Source organism: Danio rerio, chromosome 1 (assembly GCF_049306965.1).
Source record: "Danio rerio strain Tuebingen ecotype United States chromosome 1, GRCz12tu, whole genome shotgun sequence".
NCBI classification, from domain to species: Eukaryota; Metazoa; Chordata; class Actinopteri; order Cypriniformes; family Danionidae; genus Danio; species Danio rerio.
The window spans coordinates 30,166,962-30,189,644 of NC_133176.1; the positions used below are offsets into that span (position 1 = coordinate 30,166,962).

At 37.5% G+C, this 22,683-nt stretch overlaps 1 protein-coding gene across 1 annotated transcript in view; it reads right to left on the reverse strand.

The window, feature by feature from the left end:
• Nucleotides 1-22,683, reverse strand: part of si:ch1073-440b2.1 — a 91,680-nt gene that overhangs the window by 42,764 nt on the left and 26,233 nt on the right. Inside the window, exon 3 of the mRNA XM_073951882.1 lies at nt 10,420-10,542. Within this exon, the coding sequence (XP_073807983.1) occupies nt 10,420-10,542 (123 nt within the window). The remainder of the gene's footprint in view (nt 1-10,419; nt 10,543-22,683) is intronic.

Here is a 22,683-nt window from a genome sequence, read left to right on the forward strand (position 1 = left end):
GATTTATTTTTCATTTGAAGTGCAGTTTCATTTGTGTATCTTCAAATCAATGGGAATGAATAAAGTTGTTTATGTCATTTTTCTTGTGAAGAATTTAACTGAGCCGTTAATTGTAATTTCATAAGGGATTTAAAAAGCATAAATAGTCCTCACTTTAGATTAGGTCAAAAAACTAGATGAAGTTAAGTTAATACAAAATTTATTAACATACAAATTAACTATTAATATATGCCTGAAAAATAGGAATTATAAACAATGATTTCAATAGTTTATTAATCTATTACTAACTCATTCTGAATGATCTTTGAAAAAAACAACTATGCTTAAATAACTGGTTTGTAAATAATGTAATACTTAATTTGGTAATGAAAAATAAATAAAGAATGAAAGTACAAGTATTAGGCACATTATAAATGTGGTTACAAGTCAAGAATAGGGCATTTATGGGGGGTGCTAGTGCGCATGTGTATGGAATAGACGTGTTTGAATAGGGCTCCTCTTTGTGGTTTCTAAAAACTAAGTTTATACCGTGTTTTATTTATATTTTATGTTTAAATTGTATCTATACGTTTTGTTCATCACGAACTGCATCCATTACTGACAATGCCAAAGCCTAGTGCCTTCAACAAAGGAATGAGCGCCGACGACCAAGTTTCCAGAGCTAGTGCTAAAGCTAGCAGCTTATCCGACATGGTAGAAACATTCCATTCTGCAAGGTGTAAATGCCCGCTTTGATGCCTTTGAACATAATTTTCAAAAGCTTATGGCCACCCAGGCCGAGCTACAAACCCGGCTGGCCAACCAAGAGCTGGGGACCAACGACTTTGAGGTGAGGCTTAAAAAGCTGGAATCTAAGTACTCAGAGCCCTGGAGACTTATGATGAAAACTCAGAAAATCCGCCTCATAATTGAGTTATGCTCTCCCACTTTGCAGTTCCCCTTCGGTTAGGGAACTTCAGTGCTATTAAGTGGATTTGATCTTTGTGAAAATCCACGAAATGGGAGGATTCGGTTCAGAAGCCGCTTGTCTGAAAGAGTATTGAACGGGCCAATGAATGCAATGAATAGGCAGCGTAAGCTTGCACAGGTGTGCTTCATTGCCAATTATCCCAGCATATAAGCACACCTGGAGCGAGCAAACGTCTTGATACAAATCATCTGCCAAAGGTATGTGTCCAATTTCATGGTTACCCCATTTTACAATGATGCATAGGTCCACTGGAAGTGGAATGACTGAGGGGAGGATGCTGACATTAGCATCTTGGAATGTTAAGGGGGTCAGAAATACTGTAAAAAGGGAAAAAGTATTCAAACATCTTAAATCTTTATCAGAGGATGTGATTTTCTACAGGAAACTCATATCACAGCTATCGAGCAACGAAAATTGAGATGCAGCTGAATATCACAAGTATACCAGTCAAAATTTACTTCTCATGCGCATGGGGTAGCTATTCTTTTCTGAAAAAATATCCCATTTCAGTTTTCATCTATGCTTACAGACCCTTATGGCAGATATATTTTAATTACTGGATTTATTAATTCACTGCCCCTGACTCTTTTGAATATTTATGGACCAAATACCGATGATCCTAATTTTTTTTACGAAGATATTTGATTTACTCCCTGACACAAATAATTCTAATAATATAATTGGGGGAGATTTAAATTGCTATTTAGATCCTTATTTAGACAGATTATCGTCATGCCCCCCCACCCGGAATCAAATCGGTCAGGGTCTTAAATAATTTGCTCAAATCAAGAAATATGGTAGAAATCTGGAGAATACAGCACCCAACTGATAAAGTTTATTCCTATTATTCACACGTTCACAAATCTTATAGTCGTATAGATTACTTCTTAGTTGACTCCCAGTTAATTTCTCGTGTTACAGAAACTAAATATCACAGCATACTGATTTTTGATCACAGTCCTATTACAATATCTGTTGATCTCTCCCTCCCAAAACAGTCCTATTTTTGGTGTTTTAACTCTTCTTTGCTTACAGACAACAAATTCATAGACTATATGACAACTGAATTGAAAGAATTCTTAGAATTTAATGATAATGGTGAGGTGTCAGACTCCACGCTCTGGGAGACTTTAAAGGTGGTTATCCGTGGACATATTATTTCTTATGAATTCATAACAAAACATACTCCCTTAGTCTAGAGTCAATATATCAGACTTCAAAATCATCTGAAGATTATGATAAAATAGTAAAACTTAAATATGAATACAACTCCATCCTTGGTGATCAAATAAATAATTTACTCTTAAGAACAAGACAAAAATTTTTTGAAACTGGTAATAAGCCAGACAGGCTGTCATAACAACTTAAAGGAGCCCATGCCTCTAAATCAATTCATAGTATCAAAGCTAAAGATGGTACCCTATTGACAAACCCTAAACACATCAACACCCGTTTTAAAGAATTTTATAGTGAACTATACACCTCTAGTAATATGGCTGTAAAGTCTGACCTAACAGATTTTTAGGATTCTCTTGAAACGCCTGTTCTCAGTGATATAGCCAGGAGAGAGTTAGACTCAGACCTAACTTTAGATGAGATAATGTCGGCTATTAACTCTTTTACAGCAGGAAAGGCGGCTGGGCCAGATAGCTTCAGCTCAGAATTTTTTGTCCGTTTTTGTGACATTCTGGCCCCACTTCTTTTTAGAATGATAATTGACTCTAAAAAGAATAATATCCAACCCAACACATTATATGAATCTAACATATCTCTTACTCTAAAAAAAAAAAAAAATAGGGATGAAACTGATCCAGCTAGCTACAGGCCAATTGCCCTTCAAAATGTTGATAGAAAAGTTCTTATTAAAACATTAGCCAATCGGCTAAATAAACGTATATCTTCCTTAATACATTCTGATCAGACAGGATTTATTCCGGGCAGATTTTCTTTTTTATTGTACGTCATCTCCTTAATATATTATACGTTAATCACTCCAAAGTTACTGAACCGGCGATTCTTTCTCAGGATGCACAAAAGGCCTTTGATCAGGTCGAGTGGTCCTATATGTTTGGATCACTACAGAAGTTTGGCTTTGGCGAGACTTTTATATCGTGGGTCAAGTTAATTTATTCCAGATCAATGTGCTCAATTTTAACAAATACTAACAGATCATCCAAATTTCTTTTACATCGTTCATGCAGCAGGGCTGCCCTTATTCACCTGCTCTTTTTGCTATCGCCATAGAGCCCCTTGCTATATCTATAAGACATCATAATGACATCACAAGTCTTGAAGTAGGGGGAGTGAAGCTCTCATCAGCTTATATGCAGACGATGTGATATTGTATTTGAGGAACTCTGGAAGATCTGTTCCCACGCTGTTAGATTTAAATACTTCTTTTGGGAAGCTGTCTGGATATACAATCAACCTCTCAAAGAGCATTTTTGTTCCACTTTCCACCAACTTTAAAGCCGTTTTTTTTTTGGAAAACTTTCCATTTAAAATAACTAGGGACCATTTCACATATTTAGGTTTAACAATTCCTTTAGATCAAAAACACTTATTTAGGCTTAATCTTGCAGAGTTAAAAACATAGAAAATTGGAAAATCCTGCCTTTATCAATGATTGGACATATAAATTCTATAAAAATGGTCACTCTCCCTAGGTTCCTATACATCTGTCAAAATCTCCCAATTTTTCTCACCTCTGCATTTTTTAAAGAGTTGGACTCAATAATCTTACAATATGTTTGGAATTACAAAGCACATCGGATATCTAAAGTTCATTTACAGAAGCCCAGGTCCATGGGTGGTCTGGGTTTACCAATATTTAGACATTATTATTGGGCTGCCAACATTAGGGCTCTAATGTACTGGGAACAGGGGGTTACCAGTGGCCTGACCCTCGAGGCTCCCTTATGGGTTCGGATCGAGACTGGTCTGGCTGCTGGAATTGCACTGCCAGCCCTGCTATTTGCAAAACCAGACAAGCCCATGTTCTCAAATAAGTTAAGTAACTCGATTAGAATTTTAAACCAAGTAAACAAAGTCTTGTCCCTACCAGAGACCTCTGTGTACACACCAATATGTGATAATCATTCTTTTTTACCCCCACAATTTGATAGAACATTCTTTGTTTGGAAGGAGAAGGGTTTATGTTCCATAAAGGATTTCTATGTTGAAGAGAGACTTGCATCATTCAGCCAGTTGAGAGAAAAGTCTAATTTACCACATACACATTTTTTTCGTTACTTGCAAGTAAGGCATTATGTGAAATCTAAAATTTGTAATTTTTAATGTATCCCTGATAAGCATGTGTCTTCTTGAACCCTCCCCAGTCCATTCATCTAATTTCAAAGTTTGTTGGGTTGTTTGAAACCTTTGCCTCAACTTCTAATGAGAAATTTAAACTGGCATGGAGGGATGAACTTGGATAACTGAGATATCAGAGGAACTATAGGATAAGTGCCTGACTGCAGTACGGTCCTGTTCGGTTAACAGTAGGTTCCAGTTAATACAGTTCAAAGTAATGCATCGGCTGCACTACACAAAAAACAAATTACACAAAATTTTTCCTTCTATTTCACCTATGTGTGACAAGTGTCAAATTACAGAGGACACCACAGCTCATGCATGTTGGTTTTGTCCTACTTTGTTTAATTTTTGGACAAACATTTTTGATTTATACTCCAAGGCCTATAATATTTCCTTCCAACCGGACACAGAGCTTGCTATTTTTGGCGTTTCAGAACACTCCCTCACCCTTCCAAAACATCTACAACAAGCCCTTACTCTAGGCATGACCGTGGCCAAGCGGCTAATACTAAAAAACTGAAAATCTTCTTTACCTCCTTCTTTTCGAACCTGGCTAATGGATATGGCCTCCGTTATTCACTTGGAAAGGCTCAGATTTATCAGGTCTAATTCCAACAAAAAATTCTTTGCTCCCTCTGAGTCCTTTCTTGGATACTTTGACCTGAAACGTGCTCTATCCAAATCCTGCACCCTTCCTGAAAACTGATTGGTACACTACCTTATAGGACTTTTTGATGTCTAAATATTGCGTAACACTACATTTTGTATCCCGAATGTATGGCTAAACCCACATGTACGGCAATTCATATATTTACTTGCAAAATGTGTATAATCTGAGACAATATTGTTTGTTTGTTTGTTGTTTTCTGTTGTACTTAAAAAACCTTAAAATAAAAGTATATAAAAAAAAGAATAGGACATTTGTAGCTGCAGTTATAAACTGCTTATTAATGTTTATTAAATGTAGAGTAAATTTGAGTAAACAGATAATGAAGTCACTATTTGCTAATGCTTAATAAATGGTTCATAGCGTGTAGTTATTATAAAGTGTTACCCAGATCGGATACTATTGGCGGATCGACGTCTTAAATTAGTACTGGAGGTAAAATTCTAGGACTCTATTTTGACGGTCCATGCGCAAATCGCAAAAAGCAGGGCGCAAACACTTTCAGGGCGTGTCAGAATGCATTTTTACTAATATAAGGATGGAAAAATTTGCTTTGTGCTGTGGCGCATGGTCTAAAAGGGTTGAGTTATTCAGAGTATCATCTCCCGATCCCTTTAAGAGTCAGTTGCATTGCGCCATAAGAGCATTTGCTATTTACATGACGTAAAGTAAGTGTGAGTGGAAAAACTGAGCATTTCATTTGCAGGAAAACAGTTAAACAGAGCATCTACCGTGCAAGAATGACAGATAAATGATCTACTTTCACTTTCGCTCTCGTGGATAGGGAAACCTTTACGCACAGTCATCAATTAGCCTCTAAATAATTAATTTCGTTTGTTAAGCGCAAATATTTGTTTCAAAACTATTACTAAATTCAGTTCTAATTTCCAGCAAACGAATAAATGAACAATAATAACGAAGTGTGTTCAAAAACCTGAGTTATATCCTAAAACACATGCTGTGCCCCATATGGTCTAAAACCTGCAGGTGGGTAAATCTAAGCTTGTTTTTAATAAAACAAATATAAATACGCATATAATAAATAATACTGCTAATAATAATAACATTATACAAAAGCAAATTGTTATGAATGAACTGGAAAGGCCTTCCGAGATGAAGAAGGCATAAAAGCAGTGGTTTTTCATATTTATATAGGCTAGAAAATATGTTTTGTAATATTTTAATCCTTTATATGTATATCCTATATATGTATATCCTATATATCTCCTTAATAATAAATTTTTTTCATGTAGAAAGATAATTGCGTATTGCTCTAAATCTTGTGTGTATTAAGCAGTGTGTAAGCGAGGCACAACGCTGCGCTGGACTTTAGACCGGATTTGTTTTGGTCTATTCAAAAAATCTATTATAGTTTCTCAAAATAGCAACGTGCCAGTAATGCGCCTCAGAACGTTTTCCTTTTTAGACCAGAACGCCTATGGGCACACATGAGCACAAATGCATTTTCTATTTAAACAGCGTGGCGCAACGCCTCAAAACCACTCTTGCGCCAAGCTGAAACTAGCAAAAAACTATTGTGTCGCGCCTTGCACCACATTGCGCCGGGTGTATGATAAGGCCCATGATCTTACATTAGACTATTGGGTGCTGCTATATGCTCAAGTTAATCATTTATTTAACCTACGCATATTTCATGAAAAAATAAATGAAAAAATAAAACACTAATCATAATGACAAATATGGCCAGGATTAATTTATTGTCACAAAATCTAACAATATTTGTGGTCGTGGTTTTGTTTTGGCCCTGAACACACTTAATTTCACCTCTAATTCTTTCTTCTGTTTATTTTAATTACTACAAAAATACATCAGAATTACACTGAACAAAATTCATTTCCAAAAGAGGACTTTTAAATAAAAGTATAGCAGAGGTTAAATGTTCAAAAACTAGGTCTGACTCGCTCTTTTCTTGAGCGTGTAGACTATGCCGTACCATTAATTTACAATTATTAATTTACAATAATGAACAAATTGCACAAAACAAACAGGGATATTTAATAGTAAAGTAATGAGCTATTTAAAGGTACACATTTATGAGAGAGAGAGAGAGAGAGAGAGAGAGAGAGAGAGAGAGAGAGAGAGAGAGAGAGAGAGAGAGAGAGAGCAATTTGATATACTTTAAGGCACAGCTTTGTCATGCTGCTTTTATTTTTTATTTTAGGTTTTTTTAATGTAGGCCTATGAATTATTTAAGTTAAATATTTTTTGCATGGGGTGTTATATTTAATTGGTCATTAAATCAAAAAAGCGAACTATTTTGTTTATTTGATCGCCTGGAGCGTCAGAAAATAAAGAAATAAACAACCGCAAAATATTTCATTGTCTCGGTTCAGTATTCAAGTATTAGCCATTTATATTAAGAAGATATTTAGACTATTCTACATAATTTTTTTATAATTAATAATTTATATAAGTTTTTTTATTCTTTGAACTGCTAATAATTTTTCCATTAAACATTCTCATAATAAGCTGCTTTAACTTTCTGTCTCCAAGATTGCTATGTAATTGTCTAAGTTAACTAAACTAGACAATTAAAATATGCTGTAAGAAAGTATAGGTTGATAATTATTTTTTTGACTTCAGATGATTTACTGCTGGTTTTGTCTGACCAGAGGAGAACTGCACAATGAAGCAGTAGCATTGTGTAAAGCGCGATGTGACACTGCATGTTTAATCTATGTGCTATTTTATGTGAATGTAATTGGAGTCGATTACGGAGTCGATTCTACTGCCTCCAAAATTAGAAGTCAATAATTGGAGTCGACTCCAAAAAACCCGGAACCGAACACCCTTAGTATATAGATCAGATTGCCAGGAATTTGAATAAGGCACTCACTGTACTGTCAGTGAAATTCTCCACCGTCTGTTCACACACAGTAGTATGTTAAAAAAAAAAAAAAAAAAAAAAAAAACGATCAGGAGAAATTATGCTGGTGATAGAAATTGAGCTTTTCTGAATCTCAGAAAAATAAAGTAATTTCAGTTTTGGTTTATTTTAGTATAATCACCCATGCATATCTTGCTCTAGCTTTTGAAGCCTTTGCAGTGAAATTGGAAGATTTTCAGCAATGAGATTTGTTGTGCTTTCTTTAAAATTTGAAGAATATTATTGAAAATAGTGATTGTGAACAGTAATTTTAATATTAACTTTATCCAACTATAAAGTTGGATAACTATTGTAGCTATCATGTTATTTGCTATTTCATTTCATGTGACTTTGTCCAACTCCTTTGCCAAAACTTTTATTTCAGATTGTATAATCAAGGCAATTTATGCTCAGGGGTGCATTTCCCAAACAACAACATAACTCAATCATACAATCATAGTACCATGCATAGGTTGGAAAAAGAATGATGTAGTGACAAGTGCTTCCCAAAGCCTATAGTTTCTCTTTTGCAGATCCATGGTTTGAACCATGTTAGTTATAATGTAAAACGCCCATAATGATGCTCTAAACGGGGTGGAAAAATTACTTCTTTAGAGAACAACCGTATAATTTCCTTGTGCAAATTATATTGTTTTACACGCACACGTGTTAAAAATTTCAATATTATTCATTCATTCATTCATTCATTTTCTTGTCAGCTTAGTCCCTTTATTAATCTAGGGTCGCCACAGCGGAATGAACCGCCAACTTATCCAGCACGTTTTTACGCAGCGGATGCCCATCCATCCGCAACCAATCTCTGGGAAAAAATCCAATATTAGTTTTGCTAAAAACATGCACTCGTTTAGAGTTCAATAAAATATGCAAGAACATTACATATTCTATTCTAAAACATAAAAACATATCCAAAAGCGAACACATATTCTCATCTCATATACAGGGCCAGACGGAATCTGCGGATGTTTTTTGCTATTTCTGCAGAAAATTTTGGTAAAAATCTGCGGATTTCTGCAGAATTATTTTGGGAGTATCCAGCAGAGTATCATAACTAAAACCTTAATATATGAAATAAAAAGCTATAAATTACTAAATAAAAACTGAATAAATTCAGATTTACACATTTACTCAAGTAAATAAGCAGAATTAATGATGGGCTAAAAATCTGCAGAAATCTGCGGAATTCTGCAGAAAATCTGCGGAATTTTGCACGCGCAGATTCCGTGTCAGCCTACTCATATAAAAATCATATAAATAAATAAATAATGAAGCTATTTAATAAGAAATTAAATTTGATATTTATTATTTATTAGGAAATGAAAAAAATCCTACTTTAATAATAATATTAATGATGATGATGATGATGATTATTATTATTATTAAGTAGGATATTGTTTATTTGTTTGTTTGTTTTTTTGAAAAGTATATTTTTACAATTTGACAACCAACAGACCCATGTCAAATACAGTACAGATACTTAATAAATAATCTACTATAACTTAAAAACATTAATCTATGCTGTCTTTTTGTTTTCACAAGCTTTGGAGACATAAAATAAATTCTGCTTTTAAATAATAGGTCACCTACAGCTTTCGTTATGAGGCTGTGTTCAATATGACAATGTTTTTAAAGTGCACTGCGAAGAGCACAAATCGCTAAAACTGAACTGTAAAAATACTTTGAAACCAAAGAGAGATGACTTTAATGTTTTTTTTTTTTTTGTTTAGTTTTTTTTAAACATTCCAAGTTTAAATGTCAGAATGTTCTAAATGAATAGGCCATGGAGGGATAAGTGGGAAAAACAAAGCCAGGAACTATGTTTTTAAGTACAGCTCCAGAGGTGTAGTTGCAAGTGCACAAGTTTGTGACACCTAAGTTTGCAAGACCTGAGTTGGCTAACAATGGTTTTGGAAAACACACACCCCTGAATGACCATTTCACCATGTTGGTTGAAGAATTCCTTTCCTGCCAAGTCAGGGATTCTCAGTTCTGTCATACAAGATTTTCAGAGTTTCTCTTAATGTGACTGTTAGAGAAACAGGAGTATAGTATATTTGCAATTATTGTTGAAATAAGTTGAAATTGAAATTATTGTCAAAATAAGTTTGTCAGAACTACACTTATGCCATGCTTTGTCCATGAATGCCCCCAGATTTACAATTTTTTTAACAAATTACACAAACCTGTGACCCATTCTTTAAATGATTTATTAGTTTTGTATATGAATGAATCAGCCTTTTGAACTAGTTGTTTGAATAAATGTCTAAAGGCTTATTCAGCAAGTCAGTTACTTGCTGCCTCCTACTGGTAGATTTTAGTTTGATATTGAAATCATAGTTTAAATTTAAATTTGTATGACAAATAATAGAAACGTTCAACAGAAGGCTTTTGTATAACTTTTGCGAAGGATAAATGATCAGAACTGGCTGAGCATAATGTCAGTTAATCACTAGCAAGAATCAGCTGTAAACGGTTAAATGTTAATAAAATCACGGTAGGAATCAAGTCATAATAAAATCATCCCAAAAAGGCTGATGTATGCAAATGAAAGACTAAACGTACCTTCTGAGCCTCCAGTTTTACAGCAATCCAGTCAGGTTTCAAAGCCGCACAGAATAAATACTCCTGCAGAGCCTCTTCACTGCTACCAGCACTCCTGAGTGCTGTAGCCTTAATATAGTGAGCCTGGAAAGACAAAACTGCTTAGTAAAACTGAGTAACAAATTCAACATACAAACGCAACATTTAAAGGGGTAAAAACATAAGTAAATCAAATTGATTTGATAGCTTCAAACATTTGTGGTCTCTGTATATGATTAAAACATTCTCATAGCTTATTATATGTCCTCTTTATAAGAACATTTAATCAAGCTACAAAAACTTCAATTAGGAATGAAGAACATATACAGTTACATGAATGACAATTGCCCACACCTTGTAAGCCACATCAAAAGCAAATAGAACCAAAGTGAATCACTAATGCGGTATAAAGTTGCTCCTGTATACAGATTAATTTTCAGTTTGACATTCTGCATGTACTCGAGTCAGCTGAAAAACAGGGCAAACAGGAAAGTCTTTTGCTTTGACAACTACAGACTTCAGAAGCATACTCAAATAATAAACATGTTCTTTTATTTGCTCCCTGCACTCTCAGAAAAAAGGTACACGGTGGTACAAATAATGTTCCTTAAGAAACAGTTTTGTACAGTTTGTAAAAGTTGTGCCTTATATGGTACAGAAAAGACCTCTTATGGTACTGTTCTGTACCTTTTATGGTACAACTGAAATGAAGGTACACAATTGTTCTCATAAAAAAGGTACAAAAGTGTACCTTAATACCTTAATTACAATAAATATAACTTGAAATTATGAATAATTTCCATATTAAAACATTATATAATTATACATTATACACAAAATGAAAATTATTTATATAAATATTTCAAAAGGCACTTTTACAAAGATTTACTCAAATCTGAAAGTTTGAACAGAGGTGCTACATTTTTAACATTGTTAAAGAAGTCTTAACGGAGATATCAATAGTTAAAAATTTAGTTAAAATAAAACCCATATTTGGCAAGAAATGCCATAGACATGAATCTTGTAAACAAAATCATCATCATATGACAGAAAACACAATGTTCCAGCATTAAGTTAACCACCTTTACTGTAAAAGGCATGTATTTTGACTAACTTGTCACCTTGATCCATGCTGTTTTCATACACACTGCTTCACAACTACACATTACCCTATTATCTTTCTCAACATCAATCATAGGCTGTTCAATAATTTTATCATCCACAGGGATGATGAATTCATGTTCCGTTTCTAAAATTCAAAGAACCACTGACATCACTGTGACTTTTATTGGAAGATGACACATCTGTCTTATGATGAAGATGACATATCTGTCTTATGTCTTATGACCAGTGTGCCAGTTACACAAAATCCATAGTTTTTCCATCTTTACACGCTCTCAAACTCTTATTTTTCTTCCTTTTCTACACATCTTCTGATCTAAAAAATATTGTTCAGCCTTAGCCAGTCTTGCTGACCAGCAGCCGAGCTCAGGTTAGAAGCCTTCAGTGAGGTCATTGCTTTGGCGACATTGCTCTCTTTTCACAGTGACATTTCTCAAATTAATAAACAGAACGTCCTGGTTGCGTTCATAACCCATGTTCCCCGAATAGGGAATGGAGACATGTGTCTGTTTATAAACTTTTGGGAGTGTGAAAGATGACCAATCACTTCTGAAAACCGGCCAATGAAATGCCAATTGAAGCTCCACAGCTGAAACTGATGAGCTCATCAACGCTGTATCAGTCGGCTGTTGGAGTCAGCTCCTCAGAATTTGCCTGCTAAAGAGCCGATAACTCAGCTCCCAGTTAGAGACTCAGGTGCTGTGGCAGTGGAGACACACGTCTCTGTTCTCTATTCGGGAAATGTGGGTTACGAACGTAACCAGAACGTTCCCCTTCATAAGGGAACTCCAGTATGGAAAACGCCACAGCAGCCAAGCCCGTCACGCTCCTGATGTGCAGTTTGCCAAGCGAAGCGTGGGCGCCCTGATCTTCCAAAAGCGCAACCTTCCAACGTCCCCAAGGCCCAAAATATTACCATTCCATGGTAATAATAAGAATTTAGATTGGGGGTCGTAAATGTGCTTTTACCTAGCTAATATATAGACTAGGGATTTTAGAAATACGACAATACGGTGGGAAAGCATGCCAGTCCACGAAGGGGGAGGATGCTGCAGAGACCACCTGCTACCCAGAGGGGGAGACTTGATGGTGATAAAGCATATGGACTAGCCCTAATGAGGGGGAGTGCTACATATGATAAGCTGGTTAGCGGTTAGGGAAGAAATGGGTCTGCCTGATAAGGGGGAACACACCATGGCGCATAGCTGGCATGATCCTCAGTATGCGGGTAGACCAGACAACACACTGAGCCATGTACTCGACTCCTCCACTGAGTCAGGTAGTGGGGGCCTCGGAGGAATTCTCTAGGGTTCACCTAATAAGGGAAACTTACTAGTAAAATAGAAAATGCGCATGCATCTCTAAGTTAGAGCCTGGCGTAGCAAGCGTTTATTGACACCGAGCTTAATTTCCTCCCGATTGACTAGGGAAACCACTAATAGGGAGGAAACTTACTCCACTCAAGGATGTAATCTCAAGAATGTGTTAGATGTCGCCCAGCCTGCAGCTCTACATGATCTGTTTAAGAGGCGCTGAGAGATCTGGCATGTCCGGAGGTTTTCTCAGAGAAAATTTCCTCACAACAAATAGACTCCAGGCCACTGCAGAACATAGGTATGCCTAATAGAGAGCTCTAGCCTGAGTGACGTTGTTAACTATCACACTGATAGGTCACCTCTCTATCGCGCTATGTCTAGAAACAATCCAAGGAGGTTCCAGAGCCCTGCATGGGTGCCCATCCCAGAAAAATTGAAATATTTTACCGGAGAATTTATCAGGAAGGGCCATGATGAGGAGTGTGAGTCCGGAAACTTTGGTCTAGTTGGCCCAGAGAGGCGCAAAGAGCAAGACCCGCTCCTTGCACATTGTCTGTGCGAGCAGGCTCACTAGGGAAAAAAAAGCACATTGCGTAAACCGGGGCCAGCTGAGAGCCATCGGCATTACGAACCTGCTTAATATAAACAGCCCGTCAGCCCATACTGGAAGCATCTGTCAAAATGAAAGCATAACTGGACACTTTTTCTTAGGGCACTTAGGCCCGTAAAAGGCAAGATCCAACCAGGGGCTGAAGGTGCAGGGAAACAACGTGGTGATGTACAAACGATGAGTCTCCGCGCACCATGCCCATCTGGGGACCTGATCGCGACGCCATCGATGAATTGGTCTCATACGTATGAACAATTGAGCGGCGTGATAGCGGCTACAAATTCATTTGCCCCAGGAGCCTCTGAATAATTTCAGTGAGACCACTATAACAGCCAAATTAATTGGACAGAGCAGCGCCAGCCCAGTGCGCTAAAAGCACACCGTGATGCAGACAGAGTCCAGCTCCAACCCAAGATGACCCAAAACCCGAACAGGTCGAGGTCCCTGTGCATAATCGCTTGGTTCAGAGACCTAAAAATAATAACAGTCAATGAATAATCAAAAATGCAGATGTGTATGCGGCAAAGAGGCACAGGTTATTCTCCACGCATGGAAACAGGGAGAGCCCGAACAGCTCCCCCCCCCCCCCCCCCAAGGCGCCCACCACCTAAGGAAATAGCTTTGTACCCACTGGCCACCTCGCCATCAAGGGAGGTAAAGGCAGAAGCACACGTGAAAAGGACAGATAAAAACGTCTTCTATGCCAGTGTACTTGCTGTGCATCCTGGGAAAAAGGGGACAGGGGCTGGAAGATTCATCTTACATAAGCCTGCACATCACACCCTCTGGTCGGTCCGGCGGTAATACTGTGGGACAAGCCATCTCCAGCCGCACTGCCAAAAACAGCCCAGGAACCACAGCCATTATGTCTGATTCGAGAATCGTAACCGCACATTGCACCCTGTAGGATGGAAGAGAGCCCGATCTGTCATCTGAGCATAACAGCTCGCCCTCCGATATCGCGATGGACCTCCGGTGTTATTAAGCGGAGGCACGGGCATCCTGGGGGAACCGCACAACCACCCGAAGCTTGGATGGGGGGTGCTGTGGAGGAGTGGGGAGTCCGCGGTCCCAAAGGCGATGGATAAACTCCCACTGTGATCCTCAGATCTGCCCCTGTGCTAACCGCTTTCACGGGGAGCAACGGGAGCGGCTAAAGCCACAATCCAGGCTGTGCAACAGCCACAACCTTACAGTGAAAGCATGAGCTGTCCACGGGCACTGCATCGTCAAACTGGACCCCCAGACATGTCATGCGGTACCTGTGCACATCATCCAGAGGTAGAAACCACTGCATCCAGAAATGAACAGTCAGACCAGTGTCTTGAAAAAGACGTGTTGATTGACTGGTCGCTTTCTTAAGAAATCTGCCTCTTTAAATGGAAACTGATAGCTTATTTATTAATACATATCAATCAATATGTTAAGTCCAAAAACACACATTTCTAGTCTCTGCTTTATGAGGCCCTCACGTATGGATCTCACTCATGTTTTATCCTTAAAAAAACACCTGTCATTAGTTAAACTGTGGGTATTACAGATTTGACTCAACAGTTGCTGCTTGTTCAGAATGTTTTTTTTTTTTTTTTTGGTTGTAACCCATTACGTCATCTTAAACACTACTGTGACACTGGCTGTAGAGTACACTCATGTTCTGAATGAACAATGTTCTGAAAACTGCTCCATTTACAAAAAAAAAAAAAAAAACATTGTTGGCCTGACCGAGACACCAACTACAGCTGCTATGTCATAATCACGCCTTTAATAGAGCTAGCTCCTGATTTGATAAAGGTGCAGTAGGTGCTTGTCTTTAGAATTTTTTTTTTTTTTGTGCTGGTTAAAAGTCTCTTCACTTTCCAATAGTAATATTTAAAGTAATTAATCTTAATTTATATACTCTGGGTAAGGCATAAGACTAAACTAAGTTTGTCCAATGAAAAATGTGGCTGTCAGTTGTGCTTGCATGTCATAAGCTGTGTGGTCACGTGAATGGTTCTCACCGGCATTTGCCGTTCCTTAGCATCGCTCAGCTGTTAATCGGCGTACCACAGATGCAGCGCATTACTGTACTTTTATCAGTACAGCGTTTCTATTTCACTGTCAGTTCAATGTTGTTCATTTTTGTGTCTGTGCCCTGTCTGGCTCTCGTCCTTGAGGTTGCTGGTAGTGAGTTGCTGTTTGGGCTTTGTGCCTTTGGACTTTGTCTTCACTTCTGATGACAGCTTCATGAACTTTTCCCCACTGTTGATAACGTCTTTATTCTTGCTACACTCGCCTGCTATCACTAGCGGACATCATACCTGCTGTTGAGCTGTGTTTGATTCCAATAAATCATCTTGTTAATACTTACAAGAGTTCTTTTGATTTCATGACAGAAAGAACTGACCATTAAGGACCCAGCAACTGTTTCAGAAATACAAGTCTTCCTCTTACACAGGTTCTGCTCGTCAAGACTAATGGGACAAATAGATGATTGTCAACAGTCAGGCCATTTAGGCCCTGGTCACGGATGTATCGGAGCTCACGACTCAGGTTCAGAGACTGGGTTCTGGACTAAGTATCGATGCTGTCCTGCAAGCTCTGTCCACCATTCCACCCTTAAGTCTTGATGAGACCATCGTCATTAGTTTGCTATCTGGAATAGCGGCACTATGGGGTACCACTGTCTGGGAGTAAAAACTCCCCTTGTGTGTTTCAATTAAAGCCTTTTCTGATGAACTAAAGACAGTTTTTGATTGAGCGGCTTCAACTCAGGCAAAACATTTTGATTGTTGCAGAATTCTCTATTGACTTACGTACACTGGCAGCTGAATGTAAGTGGAATGTTAAGGCTTAGTGGAATGTTTTTCTATGGACTACCGGATTACATAAAGCAGGGGTCTCAAACTCAATTCCTGGAGGGCCGAAGCCCTGCACAGTTTAGTTCCAACCCTGCTCCAACACACTTACCTGTAGGTTTCAAACAAGCCTGAAGGACTTAATTAGTTTGATCAGGTGTGTTTAATTAGAGTTGGAACTAAACTGTGCAGAGCTGCGGCCCTTTTGGAACCAAGTTTGACACCTGTGACTTAAAGGGTGAAATTTATGCGATGGACCTGCCAAAGACGTTAGATGGCCTCATCGATTTAGCCATGAGAGTGGATACCCAGCTGCAATAGAGAGGATCTCACAGGCATGGGCGTAAATCTGATTTAACAGTAGGGGGGGACAATAAATATCAAATTTCTTTCTAGCATTTTTTGAAGGGGACACAAATAATACAGCCGAATTGTACTAATAAAGTTATGTCCCCGCAGTTAAAAATGGTTTCATCATTATTATTATAGCATGGAGACTACGTCATTATGATTTTTAAAAAGTTTTTCTCAGGTTCAACGACAAAGCAAATTTTTCTTCAAACTATTTATTGCATTGTTTGTGTTGTTTACAATCAGCAGACTGACTCCTGAAGCAGAAACAATGCAGGAAAAGACATTTTCCATACTCTTTATAACTAACTTGTTTACATTACACTTGTTAAAATGACAGATCATATTGTAAATCAGTGAGCCTGCGAGGTTCATCTGCTAAACAGCCACAACTCTAAAAACATTAAAAAAATGTTCATCCCAAAAAACTTATCATTATCCCTTCAATAAAGCACAACACCCTTACCTGACACTGTACATCTGACTGACCCTGCTCTGCCTGTTCCTCAAACATTTTTTTCTCCTTTGCCTGTGATTAATATTGTGACATTAGCATTTTCATAAGCACTCATTCTTAAAGCCAAATTTCCTTAATATGTGAACTTTTTGTACTTGGCGTTTAGCTGCACTGAAAAGTTATCTTATGTCCATTTTCTTTGTCATATTTTTGTATTTGTCAATACATGACACTGCAATGCAAGTTTATTTATACTGTAGCACATTTCATACACAATGGTTATTCAAAGTGCTTTACATAAAGAATGCAAAACTATCATAAAACTAATCACAACAATAAAAACAAAGAATTAAAAATGTTACATTTTAATTTCAAATTAATTGAGTCACTTAAAACAGAATAGAAACTGATTATACAAAAATACAGTGGGGTTAGTGTGCACAGTGCTCATTTAGCAAATACAAAACTAAATAATATGCTAAATGTGGTTGTTAATGTTAAGTTAACATTATGCCAAGTCGTCACAAATAAACAGTGCAAGGGAAACGGCTTTAGCGTTAACAACAAGCTAACGTTAACTAGATAAGTTATTTTAATCGCTAATACAGCAGACTCATGGACAATTGCATCTGTAATCAGCATTTTTGCCACGACTAATTTATGAACGAGTCTGTATTAACCACATTGAAGAGAATCGCTTTATTTAAGGTGGATAAAACCCCCTACTTACACAGCCGCAGCCGCACACCTGACGTGTGCGTGTGTGTGAACGGGTGAGATGAGAAAAAGCACACAGTGGACCGAACCACTTTGAGGAAGGGGAGGGGGCACTCAACTGTTTCTAAATGCATTTAAATAATAAATGCTGTTTTCTTTCTACTTAGACAATTATTTTAGGTATATATTAGGCTTGGGCGGTTTTACGGTATTATGGTATACCGCGGGATCTAAAAATAGCAACGGTGTCAGTTTCAATACCGTTATACCGTCATAAAATATTAAATATCTTTTATTTAATGCCTACAAAAAGGTATGTGTGGTTGTCATCACGGGACAGTGTGGAGGAGAGAGGGAGAGGAAGAGGGAGAGGGAGAGGGAGGGAGAGAGGGGGAGAGGGAGGGGGAGAGGTGACGTGACGAGTCACGCTTCAAAGAGTCCTGCAGTTTGGGAGTTTCGACTGAACAGAAGGGAGACGTGGTTAATATGAACGAGAGGTCTGCATTAGAGCTAAAGATCTTTGTCCGAACCCGGCGAGACCCGAAAAAATCAAAATCTCTGCATTAAAATCCATCCCTGCAAAGGTGAAACAAATGATGATGAAGTAGTAAAAAAGCAAATTTTGACGGCGGTCAAGCCAGTCACTAGCTCATAAGGAGCGGTTATTCCAGCCGCAGGTATTTCGCGGTCGCTCATACACTGCGTATTACGGTAGAGCCCTAAACCGCAAGCTGACAGGTAAAAAGAAGAGGCCATTCGCTAAAGTGAACTGCTGTCATGGAAAATTAAATGCATGTTCCTGACTGGTAGAAGATGAAAAAACAATCCTACCCAAAACTTCAGCCGGATCAGAACTCTGCATCTCGACCTGTAGCCGCAGGAAAGGGTGTTCAGCTGCTGGACGCACCATGAGTGAGAGACTGCGCTAAAGCCAGTGGATTTAATAATGTTCCTCCACAAACACACGTAGCCTAATCTTGGTGCGTAAAGGGTTTTTAAATTATAAATAAATATTAATTAAACCATATAATCATAATGTAGACAGAGTATACAGGCTAATGGTGGCATTATTCTTTTATTATTCAGCTTCACCGCCGCCTTAATGCCAGATTGTGAAGAGAAGTGGAGAAACACATCTTGCACAGCCTTTATCTTAATTTCGTTATTGCCAAAATACCCGTCACCATTTAGAGTTTATTTTAATTTGATTTGTTAAGAAAGATTTCTTTTCATTGGTGTGTAGGCTAATTTAAAGGCTAAGTGTATGTACCCAGACCTATAGAGTGCTGAGATGTTACGATGTTACAGAGGACTTATTTTATCTCTTTGTTCCAACTTTCAAGTGGCCTATAGTCTACGCTTGTTACGAATAAATGATGTTAAAACATATAAATGACTCATTCTTGAAAAAAATGCATTAGACATTTTAATGTCGGGCTGTGAACGGGTTCGCGCTGTATAAAGCTGTCAATCAAAATGTACCTGTCGGACTCGGAACCTATCGGGTATAATTTTTATGGCCCGATTACAGCTCTGCATTCCCGCTGCTGTTCCGCGGGAGCCGGCCAGATTTCTTATGGTGTGGGAGTACATTTCTGAATAAATCGCGGGAGAGATGTGTGTGTGTGTGCATGTGTAAAAGAGAGAGAGAGAGAGAGGTGCTGTGCTTCGCTTTGCGCTCTCTCTCTCTCTCTCTCTCTCTCTCTCTCTCTCTCTCTCTCTGCACGAGGTGAAAGAGTGGTGTGGGGTGTGAGAGCAACACGCTGAACTGGTTTCAGGGTTAATCTTTTTTTTGTTTTCTTTTTTTCTCCTTTTTTCCCCCCTTTTTCATTTTTTCTTCTTTTAGAAGATTTATTTTGTATTATTGATTCATTTGTTTGGTTTAAACTAATACCAGCGATCCCCTCTATGATAAGGGAAACCATGGCGTTTCTCTCAGGAGAGGGAACACCTGGTTTCTCTATCAAGAATGGATGCAAAGTTTATTCGGACCAAGTTTTTACGGTTGAAGAAGTGCTTTTGGCAATGGGAGAAATAGTTGAGCACGAAAATATAGTATCTGCCTCAAGAATGAATAAGGCTGTGGTAGTGTTTCTTAAAGATGAGAAACACGTTAATGATCTCGTAGAAAACGGAATTGTTGTTAACGACACGCTAGTACAAGTAGTGCCCTTACGTACACCGGCTACTAAAGTAACAATCTCAAACGTGCCTCCATTCATTCCCAATGAGCAAATTCTTAAGGAGTTGAATCGTTTTGGTAAGTTTGCGGGTTCTGTCAAAATGGTTCCGTTTGGGTGCAAAAACGTCGCTCTAAAACATGTGCTGTCCTTCCGTAGGCATGTATTCATGTTTTTAAATGCACAGTCTAAGACTTTAGACATTTCGTTCCGTATTCAACACGGGGACAGTTCTTATATGGTTTATGCAACAACAGAGAGTTTGCGGTGTTTCGAGTGCGGGGATTTGGGGCACAAAAAGCTCAAATGCACTCATAAGAAACAATTAGAAAATGAAAAAAATGACGGAATGAATGAAGAGCGCAATGATCAAAGCAACAGCAGTCAAAACAAAGAGAAGCGGCCTACAGCGGTGAAAGACGTAGTGATTCCGGGAAAAAAACAGAAAACAACCGGCATTAATGGTAACAGTTCAGGGATGCTAGATGAACCCAGCGTTGTTTCAGAAGTTGGTTTTACAACCGAGCAAAGTGCCGAAGGGTCAAGTTCAACGTTAGAGGTAAGTGCGTTTACTTCAACTCTGAGTGCTGGTGATAATGCTGTAAGCCCGTCTGTTTTGAAGGAAAATACGGCTGTTGATAAGGAAAATGATGGTGTTGGTGGCAATGTTGTTTTAAAAGAGAGATGTTTAGAGTCGGAGGTGATTGCAGAGAATGAAAATAGTGATGAAAATATGGAGGACTGCGATGATAACTGTTCAGAGTTTTCGGAAATTGAGTGTAGTCAGTCGTTGGATGATGTGTATTCGGTAGAAGAATTGAATGCTTTTTTAGATTCAACTAAAGGAAAAAAGACTGACATAGTTAAGCACTTTCCCGATGGCAATAAATTTATTAAATCGGTGCTGATTGCTCAGAAGAATGTGGGCTATGAGGTACTTTCAAAGCAAAAACGTTTCCGATTGAGTAAGTTTGTAACAACGTTACGCAAAGCTCAAGAAGAACAGGGAAGAGTGTCAAAACGAAAAAAGTAAATCACATGGGAGAGGGATCTATTTTTATTTTTGTTTTACTTACCTGTTATTTCCTGTTTTCCCTTTCTATCTTCCCTGCAATGCAGATTCTTAAAGTAGGATCATTAAACATAAATGGGATGAGGGATGGGAGTAAAAGAGCTTTACTTGTTGAATTTCTTAAACTTAAAGAAACACATGTAACTTTTTTACAAGAAACTCATAGTGATCAAAAGAATGAATCTGAGATTAAGTTATGGTGGGAAGGAAAAACTGTATTTAGTCATGGTACAAATATCAGCGCAGGGGTAGCTATTTTGTTTTCAAAGTACTTAAATATAAATATTATATCAGAAGTAGAAATAGAGAAAGGACGTATTATGTTGGTAAAAGCTAAAGTAAACAATCAACTCTTTGAATTTATAAATATCTATGCTCCCAATAAATGCTCAGAAAAATTTGCAGTATTTAAGAAATTAAAAGATTTTTTAAATAATTATACTTTGGAAGGATTTCTAATTGTGGGAGGAGATTGGAATTGCACTCTTAATTTTCTTTTAGATAGAAACAATCAAGAACCACATCCTGCATCGGCATCTTTTTTAAAAAGTTTCATAATTCAGAATGATTTGGTAGACGTGTGGCGAGACCAAAATGCGGAAATAAAACATTATACATGGACTAAAATAAATCTGGGAATGATTAGTGTAGCAAGACTTGATCGGTTTTATGTAAAGTGTAGTGATAAAAACAAAGTAAGTGGGTGCAATATTTTTCCCTGTTGTTTATCAGACCATAATTTAATTACAGTCAGTATTGTTTTAACACAATCTAACTTTAAAAGCCCTTTTTGGAAATTGAATACTGCTTTATTGAAAGAAAAACAGTTTTATGAAAAATTTAAATTATTTTGGGAGGAGTGGAGTTTTAGGAAAAAAGATTTTAAAAATTTATTACAATGGTGGGAGTTAGGAAAGATTCAAATAAAAATTTTCTGTCAACAATATACATGGTTTTCAACAAGAAAAATAAAACAAAAAATTTCGGAAATAGAGCATGACATTTGTCATATTACGTCTGGCATGATACAGCATTCTGATTCATCTTCAGCAGTCTTTTTAAGTAAAAAAAATCAAGATTTAAAATCATTATTGCAAGTGCGGGCCAAAGGTGCTTTGATAAGATCTCGGTTTATGTCATTGCACGAGATGGATGCTCCTACTTCTTATTTTTTTAATTTAGAAAAAGTGTCAAAAAAACAAAATGAAATGTACTGTTTGAAGACCCCTGAAGGACTAAAGACTTTTGATCCAGAAAAAATGAGAAAGATTGCAGTGGATTTTTATTCAGACTTATACAAGAAGGAAGAAACTAATATTGAGTGCATGTCACAAATAATGGAGAAAATCCCTACTCTTACTGAAACACAGCGCAAGTTTTTGGACAGTGCTATACCATATCAAGAATTAATGGATGCAGTAAAACAGATGAAGACGGGTCGAGCCCCGGGAATTGATGAACTGTCTATTGATTTTTACAAGTCTATGTGGAATATTATTGGAAATGATTTTTATGAAGTGATTCAAGAATGTTTTAAAGAAAAAAGTCTTCCTACAAGTTGTCAAAGAGCTGTCTTAACACTTT